The following is a 27,381-nucleotide window of genomic DNA, read 5'->3' on the forward strand; positions in this document are numbered from 1 at the left end:
GAGCTGATCAAAGAAAATATTAAGGATTATTTAGACTATAACTCTAATGTCACAATCCACAAACTTTACTGAATGCCCTTTAAGCCACAATGAGAGGCAATATGATTAGCCTGATTGTAAGGAAAAATAGCCTAAGAATGGAGATCCTTGAAAATGACACTAGAAAACTAGAACAATCCCTAGGGAAATCATCATTTCTTTTTTTTTTTAAAAAAAAGACTTTTATCGAGTTTCACAGGGTAACATATTCAAACCTCCTGCTAGGGAAATCATCATGACATAGGAAAACTGAGCAAATTGGAAGAGCTAAAATATGAATTAAACACAATTATATCAACTAAAGCTCTCCTTGTTGTTACAAAAACACAAAGGACTACATTTCAGTGCATGTAAAACATCAAGAAGACTTCTTGCCACCTATCTAAATCAAAATAAACCAAAACCATTAAGACTCGCAAAGGGCGTGGCTTAGCGGCCCATAGAGTAAGACTTGCTCCGGAGGGTTTCCATGCTACCGTTATCTTTTAAAGCTAATATAACGGCACCGAGGCATTGGGGAGACCCCAGAGGGCATATCAATCACCGGAAGGAGCAGCGAGCAGACTGGTCGCATAGCCCCCCCTCGCACAGGCTCTCTGGCCGAATATAAAGACCGGTCCGACTGAGAAGCCAAAGCCGAGGCTGCCATCTTGAGATGCTTGGCGGCATCGCTGGGCAAGGAATATTGGTGCAGCCTTACTCCCCGATAACAGCGGGCTGTCTGGGTGCAGCGCTAACCGGAAGACGAGCGATTGCGCTAGCAATGCCAGAGGAGGTGCGGCGAAAGGAATCTGTGCCTTCGTCGCAATAAAATGCAGCCTCCTGATCGGGGTGAGACCCTGAGGCCATTATCTTAGGATGCTAGGCGGCGTTGCCGGAAAGAGAACGTCTGCGAGACCCAACTGCATGAAAACAACAAGCTCCCTGAGACCTGCAGCCCAATAGAAGGCGGGCGATCACGGTGGCGTCTTCGGTGGATGCGCGTGATGGGAATGCGCTTCAGCAGCGAAAGAGGCTCAGTCTCCCAGCTGGGCTGATGACTGAGGCTGCCATCTTGAGCTATGCGGCTGCACAGCCGAACGAAGAATGCTTAGAGGGCCGCGCAGCTTGAGTATGGTGAACACCCACAACAGAGCTGAATGCCGGAGGAAGGACAACGAGAAAGCGCAATCAGTGGAGGCACAATAGAAGGTACTTGGTGCCTCGACAGTCCCCATTGTGGACCCTCAGCGAACATCCCCAGGGCCTTGGAACGACATCGGGAGCCAAGACCGCCATCTTGGATCGAGCAGCGGCGCTGACAGGCGAGATGCGCTGGCGAGGCCATGCAGTTTGACGGAGGCGAGCTCCCTTGGTGAGGTGGTTTGCCGGAAGAGGAGCAGAAGAAACAGCGCAATCAGCGGGGGTGCTCTAGAGGGAGCCCAGCGCCTCCACAATCATCAGCACCCCCTTTGAACGGCCCCGGGCCTGGAAGAGCCCTTGAGCAAGCTGTGAGGCCCTCTTCTTTGCAGAAACCAGCGATGGTGTGGTGGTGTGGATCCTGCGGCAGGAGGAGACCTCGAGCACTGACGGTACCCAACAACGATTGCACAGGGGCCTCGCTGAGAACTGGTAGGCCCGGTGGGGTTGAGACAGCCCATGGAGTGATGCTGGAGAAGGTAAGAGAACCACGGCCTGCGCGGCCTAGTTGGCCTTTTGTATGTGGGATTGAGCCCTCAACAAACACATGAGCCCGCAAATACTCCCTAGGGTAAACACCCTCGGAGAGGGGAGAGAGCCTGAAACCCCCCTTCCACATAGACAGGGTTTCGCTTTATCCTCGTTCCCGTTGTCGACACAGGGGCCCCATCCTGATGTTGGATCTGACCTGGGCCCATCATCCATATCCTTACGCATCTAGGCGCAGTAATCGAACTGATCGGCCAAGCGCCAGGCCCCCCCACACCCCCTACTGAGCTGCAATACAGAGCTAGATAGCATTTGCAAACCCGAACAGGGAGAAGCCTCACTGGGTGGGACCACGGTGGATATTGCCCCACAGAACTGTGCCACTTACAGCTACCTTCAGCGGGGTGCCTCTTTTCAACGCAGGAACCTGCCTGGCTGTCTGGGAAGTTGTTCCACACCACGCCACAGTACATTAAAAACTAACCTGAGACTGCCTAGATAGGTGACCTGGTTACATCTCTAAGGGAAACGCAACCCATGTAATATACCATGCCCAAGGAAGTTAAAGACGTTGCTTCAAGCTTATCCAAAGACAATCCAGTGACTTCCCTGCCTCCATGGCATCCTCCTCAGAAGGGGCGACTGAGCCACTCATCCAAGCCTATATGAATACATTTCTTCAAGAAACCAAATCAGTAATTGGCTCTCCTACAACCGAATTTGCATCATTTTTTTTATTTAGAAATCTGTTTATTGAGTTTGCAACCGGAATCATACAATACATTTCAGGTGGGCTGAGAGCATAGTTACATATACCACATGGTAAAGTCTTATAACACATCACATGTGATCCTAACATCCTGTACCAATTGTGTGGCTCGCAGCATTGCCCCAGGCGAGAAACTTCGAGGATGTGAGGAAAATTACCCCCGCATGCGGATTTGCAGTCTTATCACGTATGGAGTTTAACATATCGCCGTTTCTATCGCCAAATGCGTACTTTTCCCAGGTGCACCAGCAAACAGATAATCAAACAGTACTAAACGCCCCATTCTGCAACTGGGGAGCTGTCTACTCCACAGCTTAACAACCAAAACAACATCCAACAGCAGCTCTTAACACGATTCTAGGAGCCCGTTCCCTCCCAACCCCTCTCCCGCCGGGTCCCTGCCCCCGGCCCCTGCCTCCAGGAGTGTTATATCTACTACAATCTACGCAGCGCCATGCATCATCGTCTGCGTCAAAGTAGCAATACCCAGCGTCGCGACACCCCGTAAGGCAAGACAGTCCCCTAATTCATAACGCAGCTCCTGCAGTTCACCGCCATCATCCTCCGGGGTTGCCCCCTCTGACTGCAGAAGGGCCCGCAGCATCTCCCCCCATTGGGTTGCGATAGGCGTTATCCTAAGGCCCAGTGTTTCCTCCAGTCGAAGTGCCACCTCCTCCGCCTTTGCCCAGACTGAGAAAGAGCCACGCCATGCCCGTACATGTGGCGCAGTGTCCGCCTTCCAGTGCTTGGTGATAAGTCGCTTCGCCACTATGATCCCCAGGTCTGCAAAACGAGAGGCAACCTTAGCCGGGGGTGGTCTATGGAAGAGGTGCAGCAGGTAAGTAGTCCACTCAGAGGGGAGTTCCTGCCCTGTGCACCTGCGTAGTACCTCCTGTATTGTCTGCCAGTATGTGTCCAGCGCCGGGCAACCCCACATCATGTGGATTAGATCAGCATCAACTTCCGTACAACGAGGACAGCATGCGTCCACGCCATGGAAATACCTATTAATGGCAGCCGGCGTGAGGTATGCCCTATGGATGATGAAGAATTGTATCTGACGGAATCTCATATTCCTAGGCACCCTCCTCGGTCCCTGTAGCACCCTCTCCTATTCTTTGTCAGTCATAGGGCGGGCAAGGTCTACCTCCCACTTCCCACGCAATGGCCCTAGGCTCAGCGCCGCCTGCGTTCGCAAGGCCGCGGCAAACCATTTAATCAGGTGGCTCCCACGTCCCATGACATGAAGATATTGCACCACTAGGTGCTGTTCCGGCTCCACCCGTAGGTCTCCCCAGTGGTCTGCTAGCGTCTCCACCAGAGCCCGATGGCGGAGAAACTGGCCCTGAGCTAGCCCAGCTTCCTCCGCAAGGGTCGTGAACGGTAGAAGACCTCCATCACGATAGAGGTCCTCTAAAGTGTGGATATCGGCTGCATGCCAGTCCCTCAGCTCTACAGCCCCAAGTACTCCCCGTCCGCAAGGGGAGCCCTCCAAGGGTATAGCTGGCGCGTACGGGATCCTGGTGTTGGTAAGCCGGAGACTTCTACGGTAGCATTTGCAGGCCACCACTAATAGCATCGGCGTGGGTCGCACTGCACCTGTCGTCGGGTGAAAAATCCGAAGCATTTCAGCCAGCGCCAGCAGAGGGTCCTCTGCCGTTGCCGTGTCCTCACGGCCTCGGTCTGCCAGCCAGCGGGCCACCCATTGTAATTGCGCCGCCAAATAGTAGTGTTCAAAGCATGGCATTGCGAGCCCACCCTGGCCGACGGGGAGATACAGTTTGGGCAGAGCGACCCTGTGACGCGCCGTTCCCCATACGAAGTCTCGGAGAGAGCGCGTGAAACTCACGAAGAAGGACGCCGGAACGTATAGTGGCAGATTAGCAAAATAATACAGCAGTCGAGGCAGCACTACCATTTTTACCAGTGCTATTCGGCCGGTGACCGAGAGGGCAAGTGTGTTCCAGAAGGTCATCTGAGCCCTGATCGCATTTACGGTTCTTCCCAGGTTACCCTCCACCAGATCCGCCGGGCGGCGATATATCTGGACTCCTAAATAGCGAAAGACCGAATTTGCATCATGCCTCAAATAATTTAAAAAAGACATTACTGAAATTGGTGAAAGAGTCGACGACCTAGAAAGGACTGTTGACAACTGTGCGGAAGATCAGGGAAACCTTTGGAAATTAATGACTGCACTCGGGGCCAACATATTGAACTTCAGATAAAGCAGGAGGATTTAGAAAATAGAAGTAGACAGAACAACCTCCAAATCAGAGGCATACCCAAAGGGGTCGAGGGTTCAGACATCATGGCATTCATAGCAGAGCTAATCCATGACATCAGAGGGGTTGATGACGCATCCCAGCCAGCACTGGAGAGGGCACATCGAGTAGCTACACTCCCCCGGACGCCCTGAACTGGTTCCAGATATCCTAACCAGGGTACACTTTTTCATGGCAAAGGAAGCAATATTACAGGCCTCACAAAATAAATCAGAATTGACATACAAGCGGTACACAGTTCAACTCTTCCAAGACATTTCCCCAGTGGCGCACATAGAATGAATAGGGCAGAACGCACATTATTGGCACTGAAACAAAAATAGTACAATGGGGGGGAGGGGGGGCGAAGTGAGCTCCATCTTGGCGCGTCGGCTGAGATGGAGGGCAGCAAAGGCACATATTGCTAAAATCAAAACTGCAGAAGACACATGTGCCATCACCGTAAAAGACAAACTGACAGCCTTCCACACGTACTATTCTACCCTCTATGATCGAGGGACCACACACCAGAGTGAGATACAATCAATACTCTTCAACTGTCCATGGGCCCACCCCCTAGAAAAACAATATGCACAACTTTTCGAGGAACCTATTACACTAGAAGAGCTCCGACAGGCTTTGAAGGACTTGCCTGGGGGCAAAACACCGGGCCCGGATGGCCTACCGGTTCAATTCTACAGCATGATCTTTCTGCAAATCCAAGACCAAAATTGCGCCTTTTTAACTCATTCACAGACATTACAGGCACAACGGCCACAATTGCCATGGCAGAAATAGCACGTATCCCCAAACCTAGCAAAGATCATACATTATGCTCTTCCTACCGCCCTATTGCGCTTCTCAACACAGATAAAATCTACACAAAAATCATTGCCAACTGCCTGGAACCATACCTCCCGGGTCTCATTGACCCGGACCAAGTCGGATTTATTCGACAACGTCAGGGAGCCGACAATGTGTGGCGGATAGCCCATTTGGAAGAAAAGATACACCGTCAGAACATCCCTGCCTGTCTACGATCACTAGATGCTGAGAAAGCATTCGACCGGGTAGATTGGGATTTCTTGCGGTAGTTCTCCAGAAGATAGGGCTGGGACCCACGATGGTCTTCAGGATAATGGCATCGTACACTTCCCCCCACCCCCCCCAAAGACCAGGTCAGGGTCAATGGACAGCTCACACAACCGATAGCTATTCAACGCTCAGAAGATATTAGTGGCATCCCTTTTGGAGGAGTAGATCATAAGATAGCCTTATTTGCGGACGACTTACTACTTACCCTGTCGAAACTACACACCTCGTTACCAGCCCTTATTACGCTTCTAAAATCATTTGAAGAGGCCTCCAGCCTCAAAATTAATCTCACTAAATCTTGGGCACTGAAATCTAACCATCCCCAATGAAGATATCCCGGAACTACAATCCCTTACCCCCTTTCAATGGATTACACACTCGATATGACATCTTGGACTTCATCTAACTTTCACAGTATCTACGTGGACACAGACAAACTGGCTGGAATATAGAAAAGCGGTCCTCAAGGAGCTACGTACGTGGAAGTCCCTACTGTTATAATGGCTAGGAGGGCTTAATGCAATCAAAATGTCTGTTCCGCCGAAAATACTATATTTATTCCATACACTCCCCACCCCAAAACCGCAAACTTACATAAAAACACTTGCAACAAGACCTAATCACCTTTATATGGGGAGGAAAATGGCCACAATTCCCACATAAACTCCTTATGCTACCTCGAGACAGAGGTGGGTTAGCATGCCCCAATCTTCTAGAATACTATTGGGCGTCACATATTCCGATACATCTCTGAGTGGGTGGTCCGCAAGAGCGAGAAACATTTAGCTACATATGGACAGGGAACTGGCCTGCAGACTCTATGGGACTTAACATGGCTTCCGCTGGGGTCTCGACCATGTAGCGCATATATAGCCGCCCTCACAAAGACTGTGTTGGAAATCTGGGATGGGGGCCTCACTTCCTTCCTATCCCCTATTACACCCCTGGCATGCAACTCGAACTTTCCACCAGCACTACAACTCCTTCCCAACATGGGCAGAAGGGGAATGTCAAACAATTTGGGATCTCTTCGAGGGCGATCAGTATAAAACATTCGATCAGTGCAAAAAGGAATTCCACCGACCTGAGGAGGCTAGGCTACAATACTTCAAGATCTGGCACTGACTGCACACACCATTGAACATCCAGGGAGCGACCCAGCCTTAAACCCCCTTTGAGACATTTGTTCGCTCTTATGATGGGTCCCGAAGTCTGATCTCTCGCACCTACCAAGTATTACAACACTCTACTCCGATTAAGTCCCACACGTACCAGACACATTGGCAAACGGTCAGCACTGATGAGATCACCCGCAAGCAATGGGAACAACTTTGGCAAAATATACCAAAAACATTTAGAAGCATACGGCAGCGGGTGACCGCGTATAAACTCTTGACACAATGGTATTATACCCCCCCCAACGACTACACAAAATGTTTCCCAATACCTCACCCAATTTCTGCCGCTGTCAACAAGCGATTGGAGACTTCTTGCCCATATGGTGGTCCTGTCCATGGTTGGCCACCTATTGGAAAGAGGTCCTCAGTCATATAAAAGATGTGATAGGCTACCCTATACCACCAGCCCCAATAGTGATCATCCTGGGAGTTGGGTCGTTGACCCTCCTTGCTATGACCTATGCAGACTGGCGCATAATATCTCAAATGCTTGGAGCAGCCAAGCAGGTAATAGCAGTCGCGGCCGGCATGACTTGCAGGTGGGGAAGGGGGGGGGGAGGGGAGTGTGGGGGGGGGAAGGGGGGAGCGGGAGTGCGGGGGTCACGCGGGGGGAGGTCATGTGCAAAGGGGGCAGAGGGTTCATTTTAAATAGAAACGTACCATTGCCAGCCCGGTCCAGTCCCGCGTCGAGTTGTCTCTGCTCCGAGTCCTCGCAGGAAGCCTCCCTCCCCTAAGCCAATCGCAATGCTGCAATGGCAGCGTTCTGATTGGCTGGGATGCCGTCCACACAGGCGTCTACGGGGAGGCCATTTTCTCCATGTAGGCTGCATGCACTACACATGTAGAAAAGGGAGAGTGCGTATGACTGGTTTGGTCGGCCCTGGTGCCGACCAAACAGTCAGCGCCCACATCTCTGGGCAAGCCACTCCTCCCCTACCCTGGAGCAGGACCACCCACCCGCCCCCAAACAAACCCTTCTGCTTTCTCGCAGTGCAAGAAGCAGAAATATAAAATGGTATTTATAATACTATTTTATGTTTCTGCTTCTCTCACTGTGAGAAAGCAGAGGGACGACCCTCCTCCGCCCGCATGGAGGAGCTGCCCTGGGTAATAGCACTATATTGGAAAAAAACATCTACACCACTAATCGACCTATGGTTTCCCCGCCTATGGCATTCTATGGCAATGGAACTTCTCACGACTCGATTAACACATACTAAATCTACGTACACAAACACATGGCAAACTCTAATAGACATGTTTTACCCCACCAAACCTTCGAGCCTTACAACTCTTTGAAGACACGCCATCAATTCCGAATACCGACATATTACAAGAGACATATCAGACGGCCCACCCAGGGAGTCCACTACCTAGTCCCTAGCTTTAAACGGGAAAACCTGGGATCCTTTCGCTGGTAGTACCTCACCTCCTCCCAATCCTGGAATCCTCCTTCTTCCTGTCATTCTGTTTCTGACTTCCTGTTGTTCTCCCATGATTACAGTTATATGGTGAAAGTAAAATAGAATTATAAACACTGCAAAATGACTAAGTAATTTGGGGCCAGATGCATCAAAGGGTTTTGCCCATTCTGTCTCTATGGGAAAATATGTTCATGCATATGGCCGTTGATGTATAATTATGATGCAGACGCTGATTTGATGTAAATTTCCAAAGCCAATGTTGCGTGACATTGCATTTTGTTTAAATACTTTCACCTTGCTTTTCTTTTCAATAAACAGATTAGAAAAAAAAAAAGAATCATAAAGGGACTATACCTACCAAAGAGGAAGACATTCTTTCAACATTTGAAGATTTCTATCTTAACTATATTTGAAGTGCAACTCCTCAACCTATGAAGAATGTATACAATACCTCAATAAACATCCTATACCCACAAGCAAGCAAAAAATGTAACAACCCAATTTTCCCTCAGGAAATTAAAATAGCAATCTATTACATAAATCCCAGGAATGCACAGGTCCCCAAGGCTTTCTGCTTTTCTTTGTGCTGCACTAGAACGTATACACAATACACTAATACAGCCACTTAGAGTCCTCTTCATTCATTGTTCAGACAAAGGCTTAGTTATCGGTACTACTTCTAATGCGACAATCGTTGTCTTCCCAAAAGAAGGCAAGAATCCACACGACACAAACTATTGCCCTATATTGATACTGATTGAAGTATATTCTAAAATTCTTAACTGACTCAAACCATTCGTCAAATTAATTGTTCACTCTTCTCAGTCAAGCTTCGTCAAGGACAACATTAGATTGTCTAGTCATGTCATAGACTCATACTCTATGTACCTTCATAATTACTGTGCCTGTCAGATATTTGTATAGAGTCCCACTCAGTTTGTTATCTATTCCTATAAAACACAGTAAAATTACTTTGAGATGAAAAATATTCTAACAGTCATATCATGAATCTTCTAGACACAGGTCTAGGAGGGGACTGCTGCTACAGGATTCTGTTTGCAGTAATAACACTACATTGCTGATGTTAATGATTTCTCAAGGCAGTTGAGATTAACCACTGAATAAAAGAGTGCATGCTCACCTTCTGCTAAACCAAACAACATTATTGTGCTGAAGTCCTGCCTTTGTCACAATTTAATCTTTGGCTAGACCAGGTATCATCCCCTGATGATAGCTTCACATGGAAGTTTGCTCTTTCTGATGTCTTCAATTCCACCTAACAATCACACTTTATCTCTAATAGGTACATTATAAAGCTCACAGATTCCAAGACATTTGTTCTACATACTTCACATCGTTAGGATGTGTTCTCGCTCAGGACGTCCCTCACTCAGCCATGTCGCCTCCTCATTAGGGGTTCTTGGTCACAGTGTCTGACCTGATGGCAAATTGTGGAGTTCAGTCACTCCGTCCAAGATCTTGCTGGTAATTCACTAGTTCCCCTCATCTCATCAGCTGGCATTGTCCTAGCCAGGTGACCCGCAGCTAATTGGCAACGCCCGTCCAGATGGAATATGCTGGTCAAAGAGCGCCTGATCTGCATACCTCGGGTACCAAGCTGCCCCCTTCATTCCATCTTCCTCACAGTCAGCAGGACATACATCTGTTCAATTTTCTAGAATTTACAGTCAAGAGAAGCCTTTTTACAGGTGCCAAGAACAGAAAGCACCAAGACCCCATTCACCCTGTTGATTTGCTTAGGATCGGGCCCAATCGTATATCTCAGTTTGACCCTGGGGAGTTCCACACGTCTATTTCTGAACATGTGTGTCGGAGGTCACTTAATTCAGGATTATATGGTGGGAGGATGCAGAGTTTCAATGCACAATATTGTTTGCAAATATAGGTGTTTGTAGCTGCAGCACAGCAACTGCCTCAACTGCACGCGTTAACAGTGTTACAGTGTATTCGACAAATCTATTTTTGCAGATATACTAACATTAACTCAAGTTTAAAATGTTTTGTGAGACAGAGAGGAAGAGAGAGTATGTGGGTGGTAAGTGAGAGACAAATATTTCCCTCCGAATCTAAATATATATTCACACAATTATCTTTTATTGAACTGTATGTGTGTGCCTACACAAAATACCACCTCTTCCTTCACTTAAATCGTTTTGGGTGTATGCCAAGTTAATATCTTCCACTTCCACCACACAAGGATTAACTCTTCGATAGAAGTGCCAAAGATGGTGAAAGATATCATGAAATGAATCAGAAATTAGCAGCAGCTGGGCAAGTTAAATCAATTCCAGCATTACGCTATTGTCAGAAAGAAATTGCATCAAATTATTAAAGTAGGCCCTTCTCGTGTATGGTTTACCAACAAACTAGAGGTCACTCTAATCAAGTCTAAGTGGATCTGTGTAATATAAGTCTTCTAAAAAATGTAGAATCAGAAACAAATAAGGTAACATTTGAAAAACAGCCCATCTTCCAAGTATGCCTTAATCATTCTGACACGTAGCTGAGTGACATTGATACACTGGAACAAGGATACTGCACTGCATTTACTGGCTTCAACACATGTCAAAAGGCAAGTAATGGCCAAAAACCACCTCTGGAACACAACATCGTAACCATATAGCTAGCAAAATGGTTCTGTGAATTACACACTTGGTGCTGACGTCTGTGTGATCAGTAGGTCACTAGCTCATTCCCTGGTACGTGAAACTCTGTTTCCATCCTACCAAGGAGCCAAGGAGGGAAATTAATTACCATGAAATTGGGTAATAGTTGCATGTTACTTAACGTACGTAACTGTAGTATTACGCGCTAGATAAGCAGGTTGGTACTGGAATTATTATTTTCCATGCTTTTAAAATAAAGTTTGAGGCAGCAAAATGCATGCGCTGGATTTCTGTGCAGACTGAACTACACACTCTACACCATAATCTCAAAACAACTCCTACGCAGACTCCAGAACACCGCTGTATGACTCAAACTCGACCTCCCATGCCACACCTACATCCAACCGAACCTCAAGAGGCTTCACTGGCTCCCCATTCACAAGCGCAGCCAATTCAAACTTCTCATGCACATATACTAAGCTTTACCCAACACAGGACCAGAATACCTAAACAGACACATTCGCTTAAACCAATCGACCAGACGCCTCACTCTCACTTGCACATATTCCCCTCACCGCAAAAGCAAAACTGAACTGTGCCTTATTAATGTATTGGAGGCCACGGACCTCACGCAGATTGAGCAAACATGGGCCACATTGGGGTGGGCCATCGCAAAACGCAACAATGCACAGAGATGGGGGGTGGGGACAGCCCGTGCTTGCGTGATTGGGCTATTGACATGGATACAGCAATGATTGCTGAAAAGGATGTGTTCAAGCATAGAGGGTGCCCGAAGAAATGGGACTATAAGTGGGGGAGGTGGAATAAATACAGGGGCGATATATGCTGGTCTCCTTCAGTTGAACTGCAACATGAAAGACGTCTATTGTTGGATGAACCTGGAAGTGATGCGACAAACTTGCCCTAACGATGCAATAGTGAGATGCCATTTGGTATGTGCGATGTTCGTAATCCTCTATCCCTTAATACCAGATGTTTATTGCTTTGGCTTGACACTGGCTTACCTTTGGGAAGTGCATGGTGCTTATCGACTGATTTCTGTATTGCAACATGTGTCGTTTTATTGTAGACCCGACTATTGTTTTATCATTGCCTTGTACCTTATTTTTCTTTCTCTAATAAAATTGTTTACAAAAAAAAAAATAATGTCCTCCTTGAACCTGACAAGCTGTAGGTACCACACCCAAACAGAATTTTATGAGAAGTATTTTCATTTTTCCAGTGGGAAGACTGATCTAGATACTTTTCTAGACCAATTTATCATACATTTTCCTAGCAGAGCTTTAGTTGATTAAACTAAATTTAACCAGAGCAATTTAATTTGTGCTTCTGGCGTTTCCAACATATAGGATCTATCTGGGTGTTCTTGAGGGCTAACTCAACTTGAATAAGTCTTGGTGATGCTCTGGGCAGAAAGGTAGCCTCAATTTATTTTATTTCTTTATTATTTAAACATTTAAACGACATGCACCATTAAGTGAATTGTCTCAAGGCATCCCAATGAGCATAGATAACAATAAACCACTAGAGGACAAACCCATTGAACTGAACACTCTAATTGGTTATGAGATACGTTTTGATAGTTTTTCAGACCTCAAGAAGGTAGGTTTGTTTTTGAGTCGACTGATAGAGCATTGCAGTTATTTGATCCTGTCATCAGGAATCATCAATCAACTTAAAAGGCAAGTTTTCAGAATAATCACAAGCCCAAGATATGAGGGTTTTGGTCACAACAATGTATGGTGATGTTCGACTGAAGATACTGTGGAGCTAAACTTATTTTGTATGTGATCTGTTTCTCCACAAGTATCTGATGTAAGAATTTCAAGACTTCATATATACTCACTGTCTTCTTGATATTCAAGGCAAGTAAGCGGATTCTAAATAACCTCAATGGTGTGTTTGAAACTTAAGAATCAGTGAACAGAGGAGAAGCTCATAGTCGACTATCAAACACTACAGAAGGATCGAGGAGTATCAAAAGGGACAGATGATCCTCGTCTGTTGACAAGATATTCAAAGAGGCATTCTCTGCACTAGCAGTTGGGTAGGCTTCCCACAAGCCCAAGTTGATATTCAAGTAATAGTTTGACTATAGCTTTAAGCTGATATACAAGCACCAATTCCATGATGAAGCCCACAAACATTTGAATGAGCTTTAGGAGTAACGCTCCGCTGCTTAGAAATGCTTGTCTCAGCAATCATCTACCTACATTTCCTAACCAGAGAAGACAGATGAACTCATCTAGAAAAGAAAAGGACTGAACTCTATCCTGACTGACTTCCTTTGCTGTGTTATAGGTATCTAAGTTCCAAAGGCTATAGGCCCTGATTGGGACTATCCCAGATTGGTAGATACGATAGATATTGCAGTATATAAAATCCAACGATCCAAGTTTTGGAATGTATTCTGTGCGATAAAATGCACCTACTCTGAATATTTGGGGCATGACATGCAGATTCTGGTACTGTAATTATTGGTCTCTTTATTGCTGTGAAAGTCTGGCACTTTTAACTGGCAGAAACTTACCAAAGGGTGCAAACTATCATACTCAGTAATTTTCCAGTGCTGTAAACTCGCACAATTCGAAATTTCAACTCCTGTGAAAAAGGGTTTGCACAGAGATGCTTATATTGGGTTACAAAATCCTTAGTAAGGCCTTGGCTAGCCGCCTGCAGCCACATATACCCCACCTGATCCAGAAAGATCAGAATGGCTTTATTCCACTTCGCAGCACCTTCTTGAACATCCAGTGCCTATAGGGTACTGGATGAGATCCCAGTTGACACGGCACCAAAGGCAGTGGTACTATCTTTTTGAGTAAGGCCTGCAATACCTTAAAATGGAGATACATGCTAGCGGTCATGGCCCGCATGAACATGGACCTAGATTGGGCAAAATGGATATCACTTCTATACACTAGGGCTTGAGCCTGCTTAAAAACTGGGCAAAACAGCTAGGCAGGAGTTTGAACAGGTGGATTTTAGGGAGGTATATAGGGAGTGGATAGCAGAAGAAGCGGAGTCTGATCACGGAGAGCAGAAAGAGTTTAGCCTCTCCACAGGGCAGACTATTGAATGTGATAGACTGGAGCAAGGACACTTGGCTGGCCCAAGCACCTATGGGAGTTAGGACAGCCCGGAGTGGGGTGTCAAAGGGGAGTACGGTAGGGGGGTATGGTAGGGCCCCGGGGAGAGTATGCGGGAGCAGGCAAGAGGCCTACAAGCCCCCCTCGCGCCCGTTTAGCAGCAGATAACTTGGTATGGAAGGACAGGGAGGAGGAACGGAAGAACAGGCATGGGCAGGGGGCGGCCTGGTCCAGACTGGGGAGCATAGCCAGTGTCCTTGAAGTCATGCATCCGGGCAAGGTATTTGTGAGGCCCATTAAGAAGGAGACTGGGCAAAAGAGGGCGGGCCGGCCAGGGGACAGTATCAGGGGGACCTAAGGTGCATTCCTGGTTAGTCCAATGACCTGGGGAGGGGGGTCCTCCATCAGGCAGTGAGGAGGTGGGACAGGGGTCAGGTCAGGTGTTTGAGCGAGTGGAGCTGGGTAGCACTGGGCCATGTCTCTGTTTTTCAGGTTGGCAGGTTCATTGGGGGGCCAGACTCAGGAGAGCCAGGTGCGATGCAACAAGCACGAGGTGAAGAGACAGCGCGGCTAGCTGCAATCCATCGCGGATGGGAAGATCACGGGACCTCAACGCGCAGAAGGACTTGGGGAGTCCTCCTCCACGTCAAAGTACAGGACTACGCGTCCTGCAGTGTTGGAAAGGTGGGGAGGGCAAGGTATGGCCCTCCCTGGTAGGTATTTTGCATGCAAATGAGCCCATGTAAAGGTGGGTGGACAGTGGGGCGCTCGGGATCTGGGGCCACAGACTGAGTGGACAATGCTCGATTACGACGAGGGAAGTTTCGAGGAAGAGGAACTGAGGGACGAAGACAAGGGTCAGGTGGAAGTACAAAACTGGTGGTGGGAGGGTGGGGTGGCGGGATCTTTTAACCCATCTGTACCTAGAATGTTACAGAATCCAAAGGCCCCGCAGAACACAGAGTTGTGACAAGACCTGGAGACAACAGTCGATGGAGAAGCAGGGGGTCCCCAAGCAGGCACTGACCTTGGCGCCAGGTAAGGTACCGAAGTATGGGCTCCACACGCCCTGCACGTTATATAGGGGTCCAAGCTAATGAGGTTCGAGGAAGTGGGGAGGCCCCCTCAAGAGTGATGTTAGGAGGGTCGAGGCCATGGAGTCTCCAGCAAGAGGGGAGGCCCGCCAAAAGAGGACACACATTGGGGTCGAGGCTAGGTGCCTCAAACAAGCTGGGAGGCCAGCAAAAAAATGGTGTCCACTGGGATCGGGTCAAGGGAGACTCAAGACAGCGGGGGAGGTCCGCCTAAGGAAGGGGAGTCGGGTGCGGAACACTAGCATGGGCACCGAGGAGCCTATAGTGCGCACAAATAATGCCACAGTGCAGCTGGGGGAAAAGAAACAAGAGATCTAAAAACAAGGGAAGATTATCTTTGATCAAGGGTGTACATCCCATAAGGTTACGGCCACAGGGGTAGGAACAGAGTCGGGCGGGGGCAAAGAGTGACACACAAGCGGAGGCGGGTGACAAGCTGGAGAGGAAAGAGATTAAGATCAAGAAGTTGCCCTTCATGGGAACGGCCAAGCGGTTGGGGGAACACCTTATGCAGCCCAAAGAGAAGATATGGAAGGGGAAGTATGTCGAGATGATGAAACTCCTCCATAGGAAGCTGAGGTCCAAGGAAGGGTCTAAGGAGGAGGAATTAGAGCTCTGAAAACAGCCAAGAGTGCCAGTGACAATAGAAAACTGGACTGCAGCGTTCCTCATTTATGAGAGTGTTTACTGCGAGAAGTACCCAGAAAGGTCAGTTGCACTGTTTAAATACATGGACACTATAAGAAAGGCGCAGTTAAATTACGGAGGCTATGCTTGGGTCCAGTATAAGGAGGAGTTCCGGGTGCAGATGGCAGTGGACCCGGGCGCACAATGGGGATAATTGGACATCGACTTATGGCAACACACTATGGGCCTGGCAAAACTATTTTTACGGTGTGTGGTCTGCTGATCACTTACAAGCCATTTCAAGGGCACCCCACCCAGGGAGGGGTGGGGGTGTTCCAGCAAAGGTCAAAGTAGCCAAAGTGGGGCCTGTTGGGACTACAACAAAGGACTGTGTACGAGGGAACTTTGTAAGTTCTGACATGAGTGCTCAAAGTGGTCAGGCAGACACCAATTGGTCGCATGCTTCGGTGTAAGCAGGGCTAGTTATGCAACCAGCTATGGACAACAGCAAGGGGCACCAGGTGGACAAAAGGGGATCTTGCACAGTCAGGCCACAGGTTTCAGGTCTGGTAGGGGCAGACAGGGATCTGAAGGGAAGGGCACATAGGTGCATTAACTAGGACAGACTCACTTTTTGGCCTGCTCAGTATGACAGGAAGGAAGACGCTAGATTATTGAAGGAATGCATTACAGACAATTTTAGGCTTAGATACGATGGGCCGAGGGTGCGTTGCTGGGCAGCCAATTTGAAATCAGAGAGTAAACTTTATTTTTTTTGTAGGTGCCCCTGGTTTGGGAGACTGCCAGCGCTTGCTGGTTAGCTTCCAAGCACTCATGGGTGACATAGGTATTCCCTTGGCAGCGGAGAAGACAGTAGGGCCCAGTACCGTCTTATGCTTTCTGGGTATTGAGATAAAGTCCGCAGCCATGGTGGCAAGGTTGTCTGATGACAATAAGCTTAACATGCTGAACCTTCTGAACACAATGCTGGGTAAACAGAAGGCGACAGTGAAGGAAGTGCAGGTGTTGCTCGGTCATCAGAATTACGCCTGCAGGATGGTGAGAGCAGGGAGGATGTTCTGTAGACAGCTACGTTTGCCACTCGCGGTTCTGCCCTTACTGAACCATCATGTCAGATTGTCGGCAGGGGTTTACGAGGATCTGAGAATGTGGAAGACTATTTTAAAAGTCATTCAGTGGTATCCAATTGGCAGCCTTGACAGATTTTGAATGGGACGCACAACTATTGTCAGACACTGCAGGGGTTGCGGCTTTGGCCTGTATTGGCTGGGCCATTGGTGTGTGGAGGAGTAGCCTGAAAAGTGGAAGGAGGTTAAGAGTAGTATTGCCTTCCTAAAATGTTTACCCTTGGTAGTAGCGGTGGTGCTATGGGGGTACAGCTGGCCCACAAGAGAGTTCTGTTTCGCGTTGACATGTCAGTCGTGCATGTAGTCAACAGACAGTCCGCCAGGGAGCCTCAGTTGTGGCAGCTTCTGAGGGTTTTTGTACTACACATCTTGAATCTTCAGATTACTTTCAGAGCTAGACACGTTCCGGGGGTGGACAAATTACATTGCCGATGCCTTGTCCCATTCACAGTGGGAGAGGTTCCATGGGCTGGCCACGGAAGCGGATCCATGAAGACACAGATGCCACAAGAAATCTGGTCATTAGGAGAAAGAGGATGCTCCAATAGTTAGCTGGGTCTTTAGCCATTTCCACGAGTAGGGCCTTCCATCAAGCATGGTCTGAATTCTTGTTTGGTGGAGCCACAAGGATGTCACGGGAATAGGAGAGGGTGAAGGATGTAGTACAATTCATACTCTCCCTCAGAGAAAAGGAAGAATCGAAGGTTACAATCATCGCACACAAGTTGTCTGGTATTGCATTCATGGGCAAGCTCCTATGGGGCTACGTGCCTTCAGCGGGAAAACTGATGACTAGGATTTTGGAGGGTTCGGTGAGGGAAGCAGGGCATGGGACACACAGGTGTAGGCCTCTGGCCCCTTGAGATCTTGTCCGAGGTGATTATGTCCCTTAGGACGGTGTGCTCCATGAGGAGGGAGAGAGTTCTCTTTTCAACCCTCATGTCCTAAATATTTTTTGGGGCATTCAGGGTATCGGACCTTTAGCAGGGTAGGGGGTGTGCTATGGAAGGAGGTGCACTGCAGGGAAAAAGATGTGCAGGTTTGTCTGTACAAGTCTAAGACCAACCAAAGGAGGGAGGGGAGAACTGGGTATGCCCAGGTGTGGGTCTCGTGCTCTTCATGCCACTGGATTCAAGCTAACCTGACTGATGAGGGCTGAAAGCCCGAAACTGGTCCTAGGATGCTTGTTTCCAGTCTAGGGAGGAACTGGCCTGGCAGTTCGGGCTGGACTGCTCCCATTGGGTGCAAGGTCAAGACTGATTTGCATATGGCTGGGTCCAAACTGGAATGGCATGGTGAGCAAAAAAATCGATGGATTTAGGCCCAGATCTCTGTACTGGGGTGATTGTATGACACTGTTCTGCATTCTGTCCATCAATTTTTGCCCTGACCATAGGCAGCAGGGATGAACATCTGGATTGTCGATCACTCTTTTGTGAAGTGGGGGGAGAGTCAAGCTAGGGACAGCAGACATCGCAGGAATCGGTAGTTTGACAAGTCGCTATATACTATCACTTCGGTGGAAAAAGGGGGGAGGCGTGGAAGGAGCTCATCCCCGGTCTGAATAGGCTTCTGGTGGGCGGGAAATATCGAGAATTGCTTCTAATCCATCTAGGGGATGATGACTTGGTAGTTCAGAAGGGCTTGGCACTTATTAAGGCCATGAAGGAGGACCAGAAGGAGATATGTATGGTTATGGGCCGGATGCCACACAATGTGGACTGAATTAATTCCCAGGAGAGTGTAGCGTGGGGCAGTCAGGCCAGCAGTCATAGATAAGGCAAGGAGGATTCTAAACAAAGAGATGCGAGCGTTCTGCAAGGATATTGGGATTGGTAGGATAAACCATTCGGATCTGATGGGGTAAATCTCTCATTCATGGGAATGGAGCTATACCTACTGCATGTCAAATTGGCTCTCGCTAAAGTACTGGGCGTTCCTGCTAGGCAGGGAACCTATGAGTGGGGTTGGAGGTCAGAGAAAAGGAGGGGGAGGGAGGAGAGCGACTTAACCCATTTCTTCCTCTCCCCTCCCTCTTGCTCAGGGGTTGAGAAGTTTCCATGATTTACAGATGTTTGTTTGTCAGCTGCAGTTCAGGCTGAAAGGGAACTGGTAGGCAAGTTCACGCCTGGACGACATAGGAAGTTCAAGGTTAGGAAGTTCAATGGGGTTCAAAAGGTAATTGAGGTAGGAAAGCAAAAGGGATTTTAGAGGTCCCAGTTAGAGTTGGTCAGTTCTGATGCAAGTATTTTGTTAAGGTTTTAAGATTGTTATGGGGGAGGGGTAGCTTATCATAGGTGATTAATATAGCCTTATAGCCCGCCGTAGCGGGCTATACCGGCTATTAAAGGCCCGCTGCAGCATTAAAGGCCCGAGGCGAGGGACTTTAACAAAGGAGCGGGACTTTAATGCCGGTATAGCCCTGCTACGAAGGGCTATAAGGCTATTAGAACAGTCTGCCACTAGAGGGCAGAATGTTCTAACAAATAAAGCCTTCAGGGAGCGCGAGGGGATTGAAATCCCCTCGGGATCCCTGAAGCCTTTGTTCACAGCCAGATGGACAAAGAAACATTGGAAAATTGGTGCTCTGGGCTCATACCAGCCATTATAAGCCAGGAGCACTCCATTGTTTTCAATGGAGCTTCCAACGTTCCAATAATGCATAGTGCGGTTATAGTTTTGAACAGCAAAGGCCCAGGTTATGTTGTAATGTGCACCTATTTCAATAAAGCTGCCTTTTTTCACACACAATACGGGTGTCTTTGCTCTGTGCTACTCCTCTCTTCCCCAATGAAAAGTCGCAACTTGAACAAGGCAAAGTGACACTATACATCTTTCTTCTTTACACAACAAAGAAAACAACAACTCAAAAGTTCCTAGTTCCCAAATACCCACAGAATTACAAACAACTAGAGGATGATGTAGATGGAGAGTCGGAAATAAAATCAAATTAAAAACAAGTACTAAACATCTAGACTATAAATGAAGTTGAACAATTTATGTACAGCAATAGGAACTAATGGAAATAATCAAAACAAGGTTTTAACTAACTACAAAATTAATCACATTTTCTTGGCTATATTACTGAGCATCCCAACCTTCTCACACATCTGCAAAAGCGTCTTTACTTCACTTTCGTACGTAAACCGTACAGATAAACTCTCACTGTCATTCTCTCTTTCTTAACACAACATTGGAATATGGAAGTTCGTCATTTTCATAGCGCGAACCTTGTGTATGAACAGGAACACAGGTATCATGATAGGAAAGGCTCTCATCATTTACAAGTGGAACCCTCTCTGAAAAAAAAAATCCTCTACAGCACCATGCACATCTGCAGAGTTAAAGAAACTCACTTGCCGATCCCTGCATATTGATATCCTACTGAAATGCCAACCCTTCCCATCACTTAACCTTTTAAAGACCTGATAGGATTATTAATTCGCACACAATCTCCTACTGCTTAACTTTGTATTCCTTGTACACTGCTTGTGTCTTTTGAATGTTCTCTATAATTCTGGTGGGAGACCAATCTTTATGTATTTCAACCGTTACCCAGCACAAGTTATTCCTGTATACGATTCCTTTCCTCTTAAAATCATGAAGGGACTGAACCAAGTAACATCTGGGGTTATCAGATATGCTCAAATCAATCTCAATTCGTTTTCCCACAACATAGAGGTGAACTTATGTTTTAAACCATTTTTGGAAAAGAAATCCTAAACTTCCTTTGAACAAAATGGAGTTCCACTGTCACTTACAATACACTTAGGTAGTCCTTCGCTCTGGCATACACATGGCTAATGACGTAATGACAAGAAAAATCAACCTTAATCAACATCTTACCTTTAGGCCGGTTCAAAAATATGTCAAGTAATACAACGAGGTATTTGACACCGCCACCCGCCATATGTCCTAGGAGGTCAACTGCTAATGCCTCCCACTGTGTTTCTGGTGATTCACAAATCATACTTAAATTAGCTGTAATGGTTCATAATATTCTATGATGTCATTCTCTTGAGACCCTTAAGCAATTAAATACTTTCCTACGTGTTTCCTCAAATGCATATCACAAGAGCTTCTGAATGTCCAATGTTCTGTATGGACAGCAGCTGTTTCTTTGTACTATGACCTAAAGGCACTGAGGAACAGAATAATGAATAAACCACAGCCACTGGTAATTACTCTAGGCCCATCGTGCCACCTCAGACAAGAACCAGCCACATGCAAATCAAACTTGGTCCCGCTCCTATAGGTGCAGTCAAGCTCAAACTGCCAGGTCATACTTTCTCTGAACTGGAATGCAAGCAACCTCACACCTGTTAGCACACCTTGTAGGGCTCTATATGTGCAAAAATAAACGATCTTGACATACTTGTCCTCTATACAACAGATTCCCACGTAGTCTTGAGAGAAGACCACCTAAACTAGTTGATAGCTCGGTACAGAACTCCAATAATATTTTCAGATTAGACAAAACAGCAGTAGGGTTATAGCATGCAACAAAGCACAAGGTAAGTACTGGGTGGTAATCTTCCTGAAAGTTAATGTGGAGAAGATTACGGTTAGGGTGAAGAACTGGACATGGAAGAAGAGTTTGTATTTATGTGGAGAAAAGATATATTGACACAGTATTGTTACTGGGAATGACTTTTGATGTAAATTGATTCAGACTTTTGTAATACAAAGTCAGACATACCCATGGTAGTGACAGGAGGAATTGGATTAGATATATTCTTTATGTATACTGGCTCACTGTGGGTAAGGATTACTGAAAGCTTAAAATGCTAAGAACTCCCTCTTTATGTGTGCCATAGAATGCCCTTCAATTAATAAAGTTGATGAGCTGGAGAAAACGGAGGGTGAATTTTGAAAATACGGTCTTTGTTCACAACATACGGCCATGGTATTGGATCTAGGTCTAGAAAAAATGTTCTTTAAATTATTTTCAGCAATGATTTGATAGTGATAATAACTGGTGAATGCACAGATGAGAATGTTTACAAAAACTCTTATGGATGAATATGGTAAATGATAAGTATAATCCAAAATTGAAAGTAAAAAAGTAGCAGACAATTGAAATGTTCATATTGCTTATAAGATCTAAAAGTGAACACATTAGAATAAATCCTGATCTCCATGCATTTAGAAATGGGCATGATCGAACCTCTTTCCACCTTTCTTTATGTTCTCTCCTAAAGTCTCGAAGGTCTGCTGAACAGGATTTGCTGCTGCGGAGAAAAAGGTAGCGGGTCAGGCCAACCGGAGATGCACCTTCGGCAGATAGACAAGCAGGTTGATTCCGGTCTTCCCTCGGTTCTCAGACAAGACTTTACCCAAAAATGTTCTAAGTCCCAAGTTTTGGATTTTGCCTATCTGGGCACCTTTAACACCACAACCAAGTTTCCAAGACCGGAGGAGCATCACTTTGGGCTTCAGGACTCCCTCAGGCTAGGTCCAGGTGCAGGTTCAAGATGTTGAGAGCATTTAATGTCCCTGAGGCTCTGGCAGGAGACCAGCAAATTAGTCCTTCGGGTCACTCTGGTAGTCTTGGGTTGAAGTGATAAAGCAGGGCTCAAGCAGCAGGGCAACCCTCTGAGGTTCAAAGGCAGGCTCCAGGTATCAATGCAGTCCTTCCAGATGCAGCTAAGCATTCTTGTGGAGTGCGCAGCAGGAGGGAGTCCTCTGAGAGTCGTTCCACAGGTCCTGAAAGTGAACTAAAGAGTGGGTCGGAGGGCCCCTTTCTTATATCTTGAACCTTCTTTGAAGAAGATGTTTCTTGAAGTGTCCCTTTGAAGTGCTTGAAATTTCCTCTCTTGCCCTGCTTGGCTCTAATCTTGCTGCATGGACAATGTAGTGTTAACTAGTCTTTTGTATGAAGGCAGACCATAGCCTGCCTTTTCAGTCGCAAGTGGGGCTATGCCCACCACCGCCATCCCCATCCAGGCAGTTGATGGTCTATCCAGGAACGCCTTTTCCCTGTATTGTGTGGCTGCCTCTGAGAAATCCCTGAAGTCCAGCTGCCAACTATGCCCAGTCATGTGACCTAGGACAGGCTGCATGCACCAAATAGCAGGTAATGCCAACTTTCTAAAAGTAAAGTATACAAAAAAGTGATGGATGGGATGCTCAAATTAATTTCAGCCACTGGTAATTACTTGGGCATATAACTAAGGTGAAACCGGTTCTGGGTTGCTTAAGTTTCAGTTCAAGAAGGACCTGACTTGGCAGTTCAGGTTGGACTGTTCCGACTGAAGCAAAGTCTAGACTGATTTGCATATAGCTGGGTCCATACTGAGATGACATTGTGTGAAAAATAACAATTGATTGGAATGCAGTCTGAGTATTTACCAGTGGCTGAGATTAATTCAAGTATTCCATCCATCATTTTTTTTATATTTTAACTTTCGAAAAATGGCATTTTTAAAATTGTAATTTAAAATCTGATTTTACTATTAAGGAGGGGTTTTTAATTACAATTGCATAGATACAAAACACAAAATGCTTACCTTTTCCCAATCAAAAGTTAGCACTTATTAAAATGTAATAAGGCAACCTCATTTTATAATACAGGACAGGTAGGCCTAACTGTAGCGGGAGACTAATTTAGGAGTTTTCACTACCAGGACAGGGAAAACTTAAATGTATATGTCCAACCATTTAATTACAATGCACCCTGCCCTATGGGCTCCCTACAACCTACCTGAGAGGTGACTTATATGCAATAAAAGGAGAGTTTAAGGCTTGGCAAGGGGGTTATATTGCCAAGTCGAATTGACAGTTCAAAACTGCATTCAGGCTGCAATGGCAGGCTCGGACATGTTTTAATGGGCTACTTATGTGGGTGGCACAATAAGTGCTGCAGACTCATTAGTAGCATTTAATTTGCAGGACTTGGGTATATGATATACCACTCTACAAGAGACTTATAAATAAAATAAATATGCCAATCAGGTGTTAGCCAATTTTACTACGTTTAAGGGAGCATGCACAAGTTTATCACTAGTTAGCAGTGGTAAAGTGCACAGAGCACTAAAGTTAACAAAAACAAATTCAGAAATAATAGAGATGTGAAGGCAAAACGTTTGGGGGTGACCCTGCAGAGGGGGCCAGGTCCAACAATACCCATATTAGAAGTGCAAGGTAAGATTTCACATAAAGAATGTACCTGCCCACCAGGTAATCTTGTTTTCAAAATTTGGAATATATAATAGGTGTGTGTAATAAACTAGTTATTTTATGGAAGAATGTTTTCAATGCCTATATTTTTTTAATACTTTGTGAAGCATATGAACGGACCTATGGCCTTTTTTTACAAACATGATGAGGTGAAGGTGTTCTAACTTTTTCTGAGCTTTAAAAACATGGTGGAATTCATATAATTTTAACCAAATGTGAATATTTGTGTGGTGAAACCCATTAACAAATATAATGAATACATTTAACTCAAGCTGACAAAGACACTACATTGTGTTAGTTTAAGCTCGGAATTAAGAGCTATATATATAGAAAACACACACAGGTCTTTTATGTACAATACACTAAAAGATAAATGCAGAAGAGAGCCTTTTGGAGCAAATTTTGTTTTTTACCTGAATGGCCGGATAGGTTCTATTATTATCAGTGCTGCGCTCTCCCGGAATGCTGCCTGCAGATCGACCTTCAACCTTGTACCTGAATCGCATACCTCTCTGTTTGGGCTGTTCGAATATTTCAACGTATGGTTGTTGTACACCTTAAAAAGATACACATATACCAAGTTACAAATCAAGAGTACACTGCGGACACCATCATCAAGTATCATTCTAATCATTTTAAGAATCAGAAAATCTTACCAATGAGTGTGGGCCTCTGCATCAGTGAGTGATGGTTGGGTACTACGGAAAAAGAAGAAATCATAAGTGGTGGGTGATAAAGCCAAATAGAGAATAAAATCATCATAAATGAAGTATTGTACATTTACAACATTGGGTAAAATTGGCACTCCGATTAAGAGGCAAGCAAGCCAACACATTAAAAGAGCAGATTCAAAAGTCTGGCTTGGCTCTAAGAGGCCAAACACAAACCGAGCCATCAGCATGTTTGCCATGTAAATCGTGCAACAAACCTCATGTAAAAATATGGTAGTATCTATTCAAAATTCGAAAAAGTGTTTCTTTAACATGTGGAAGTGTTTCACTTTAGTACATTAGGTTGTATAATTGCAATGATTGGCATTTACTATAAGTGGCAGTTTCTAAAAATGAACTTAGAAACATGCCTACTCCTTCCTCTGCCACTCTGATGATTACACCCCGGTCAGTTGTCATGTGTACCCTATATGTGCCCTGGGTTGTTGCTACTGATGGTTTAACACAATAGTCTATTATAACGTGCGCAAGATAGGTTTTCGCACAGTGTGCCTCCAGAAAATATGTATTTCAAGATTCTCTCAAATGTGATAAGGGAAATTATTGCCTCAGTCAAATATTGGAATTCTGATACCTTAAGCAACCTGGGGGTTAAAACAACAAAATGCACAAGTTGCATCCGAACCTGATGCCATAAGAATGGACAAGTGCATTTGCAAACCTGGACAGCCACACATACAAGTGCAGATTGTTATGATGTAGGCAAGGCTCCAATTGATGCGGACACCACCAGTGTTTACCCTACGGGACTAACATTATTGACTCCCGATCATTGACAGGATCCAATGTTTGGACCAGGTTGGATGATGGAGATAGTCCTCCGATCAGTACCTTAAAAGTTTTCAAGTACTTATGGTTTGTCCTGTAAAGCTCAACTCAAATGGCCGAAGCACATCAACCAGCACACTATAAGGTGTTCCTATTTCCTTTATTAATATGGAACAGTTGGATTAATTCTGATGGAATTTATGAACTGATAATTACTGATTTTATTGCCACTTCCAAGAACAATAAAACTATCTGTGGGTGAACTTTCAACATTAAATTCACATGGAGACACCCCAGACTTAAAAACAAATAATAGTAACCCACATTTGTAAAGCGCGAACAATCACCCATAAGGGTCTCTAGGCGCTGGGGGGCCGTCGGGAAGATTAAGCAAGCTATTGCCAAGAGTCACATGGTGCTGGAGTAATCTGCCGCCAGATCCGGGCATCGAACCGTGATCCCCAGATTCCGGAGTCAGTCGCCCTGGCCGCGGCACCACACCTCTCCCTGAAGACCTTTACAAGGACACTCAATGAATTAGAAATGTAAAATGTGTGCAAAAATGTCGTCGTAATTTATTTTGAGATGTAGTATCTTTTTGTTTAACTAGTGGTATATTTTATTTGTGACACATGGAGGTTAATCTGCACAAATAAAGTTGTGAGTAAATTACTAGGTGTCTCAATAGTAAGCTATGCTACTGTTGTGCCTAGCAAAGGATCTTGTTTTGTAATGTATCCTTGGAAGCTTCAAAAACCCTTGAGGAGGCTTGCATTCCCTCTAGGGAAACTCCTCAACTGACATAAAATGCTGCAACGTCAACATGCTTTTGATATCGAATACAAAGGAAATTGTGCAACAATGTGGAAAGACAGATCACATCTAAGCAAACATGTAGCTTGTTCATTTCCTATCAGACCACACCACACACATATCAATACCTTTTCTTCATGCATATAACTTGCACTTCAACTTTCTCTAGATGAGCACCAAATATGTCACTGAGTCAGAGTGGCCTTCCATAACACTGCTTTAAGACTGCATTCCAACGTAACAGAGTTCAGAATGCCTTCCCATATTTCTCTTTATATGGAGCTCCTCAGAGGAGATCAGCAGTGCCAGTTGTAACTCTGTTAAATTTACACAACTTACAGCCTCAATCCCTTTTACTAACAAGCTTCTCTCCAGTGGAACATCTCCCCTCGGTATGTCACCCAGCCTCTACAAAGCGCTAATTGATACACAAACCAATCAAATATTGCCACACTACATCAAACCAGCCTTATAAACTTTCAGGTGGATTCCTACACTTCTCTGAAGAGCCCCAAATAGAGTAAAATATGCATCAGAAGTTGCATTGACGCAAAATGTAAAATAAATGTATTACCATACGAGAAATTACAATGTCAGTAAAAGAATGGACTAAAGCAAAATGTGAGGAAATACATTACCTGGTGAACAGCAATAATTATTATAATGTATTGCGACTTGATTACATGTGCCATTACTGCAAGGACTAGATGCAATTGCGATGCCATAGATTTCATGCAAAATATGTAATTACAATCTCCATAGTGCAATCATAGATCAGACATAGGGAAAGCCAAGAAATACACCCAAAAACTATTATGGTGAGATTACAATAGAGTGCGCCTGCCTT

General features: G+C 45.7%; 1 protein-coding gene across 2 annotated transcripts in view; it reads right to left on the reverse strand.

Moving 5' to 3' along the window:
* The window catches only part of REL (REL proto-oncogene, NF-kB subunit), a 275,373-nt gene that overhangs the window by 196,873 nt on the left and 51,119 nt on the right, over window positions 1–27,381 (reverse strand). The window contains exons 2-3 of one of the 2 annotated variants that reach the window (XM_085612360.1): window positions 24,879–24,920; window positions 24,636–24,778 (exon numbers count right to left, since the gene is read on the reverse strand). The exons of the other annotated variant lie outside the window; for it this stretch is intronic. Of the exons in view, the coding sequence (XP_085468486.1) occupies window positions 24,636–24,778; window positions 24,879–24,920 (185 nt within the window). The remainder of the gene's footprint in view (window positions 1–24,635; window positions 24,779–24,878; window positions 24,921–27,381) is intronic. 2 annotated transcript variants of the gene reach the window in all.

The sequence above is a fragment of the Triturus cristatus genome, chromosome 6 (genome assembly GCF_964204655.1).
Source record: "Triturus cristatus chromosome 6, aTriCri1.1, whole genome shotgun sequence".
Classification (NCBI taxonomy): Eukaryota; Metazoa; Chordata; class Amphibia; order Caudata; family Salamandridae; genus Triturus; species Triturus cristatus.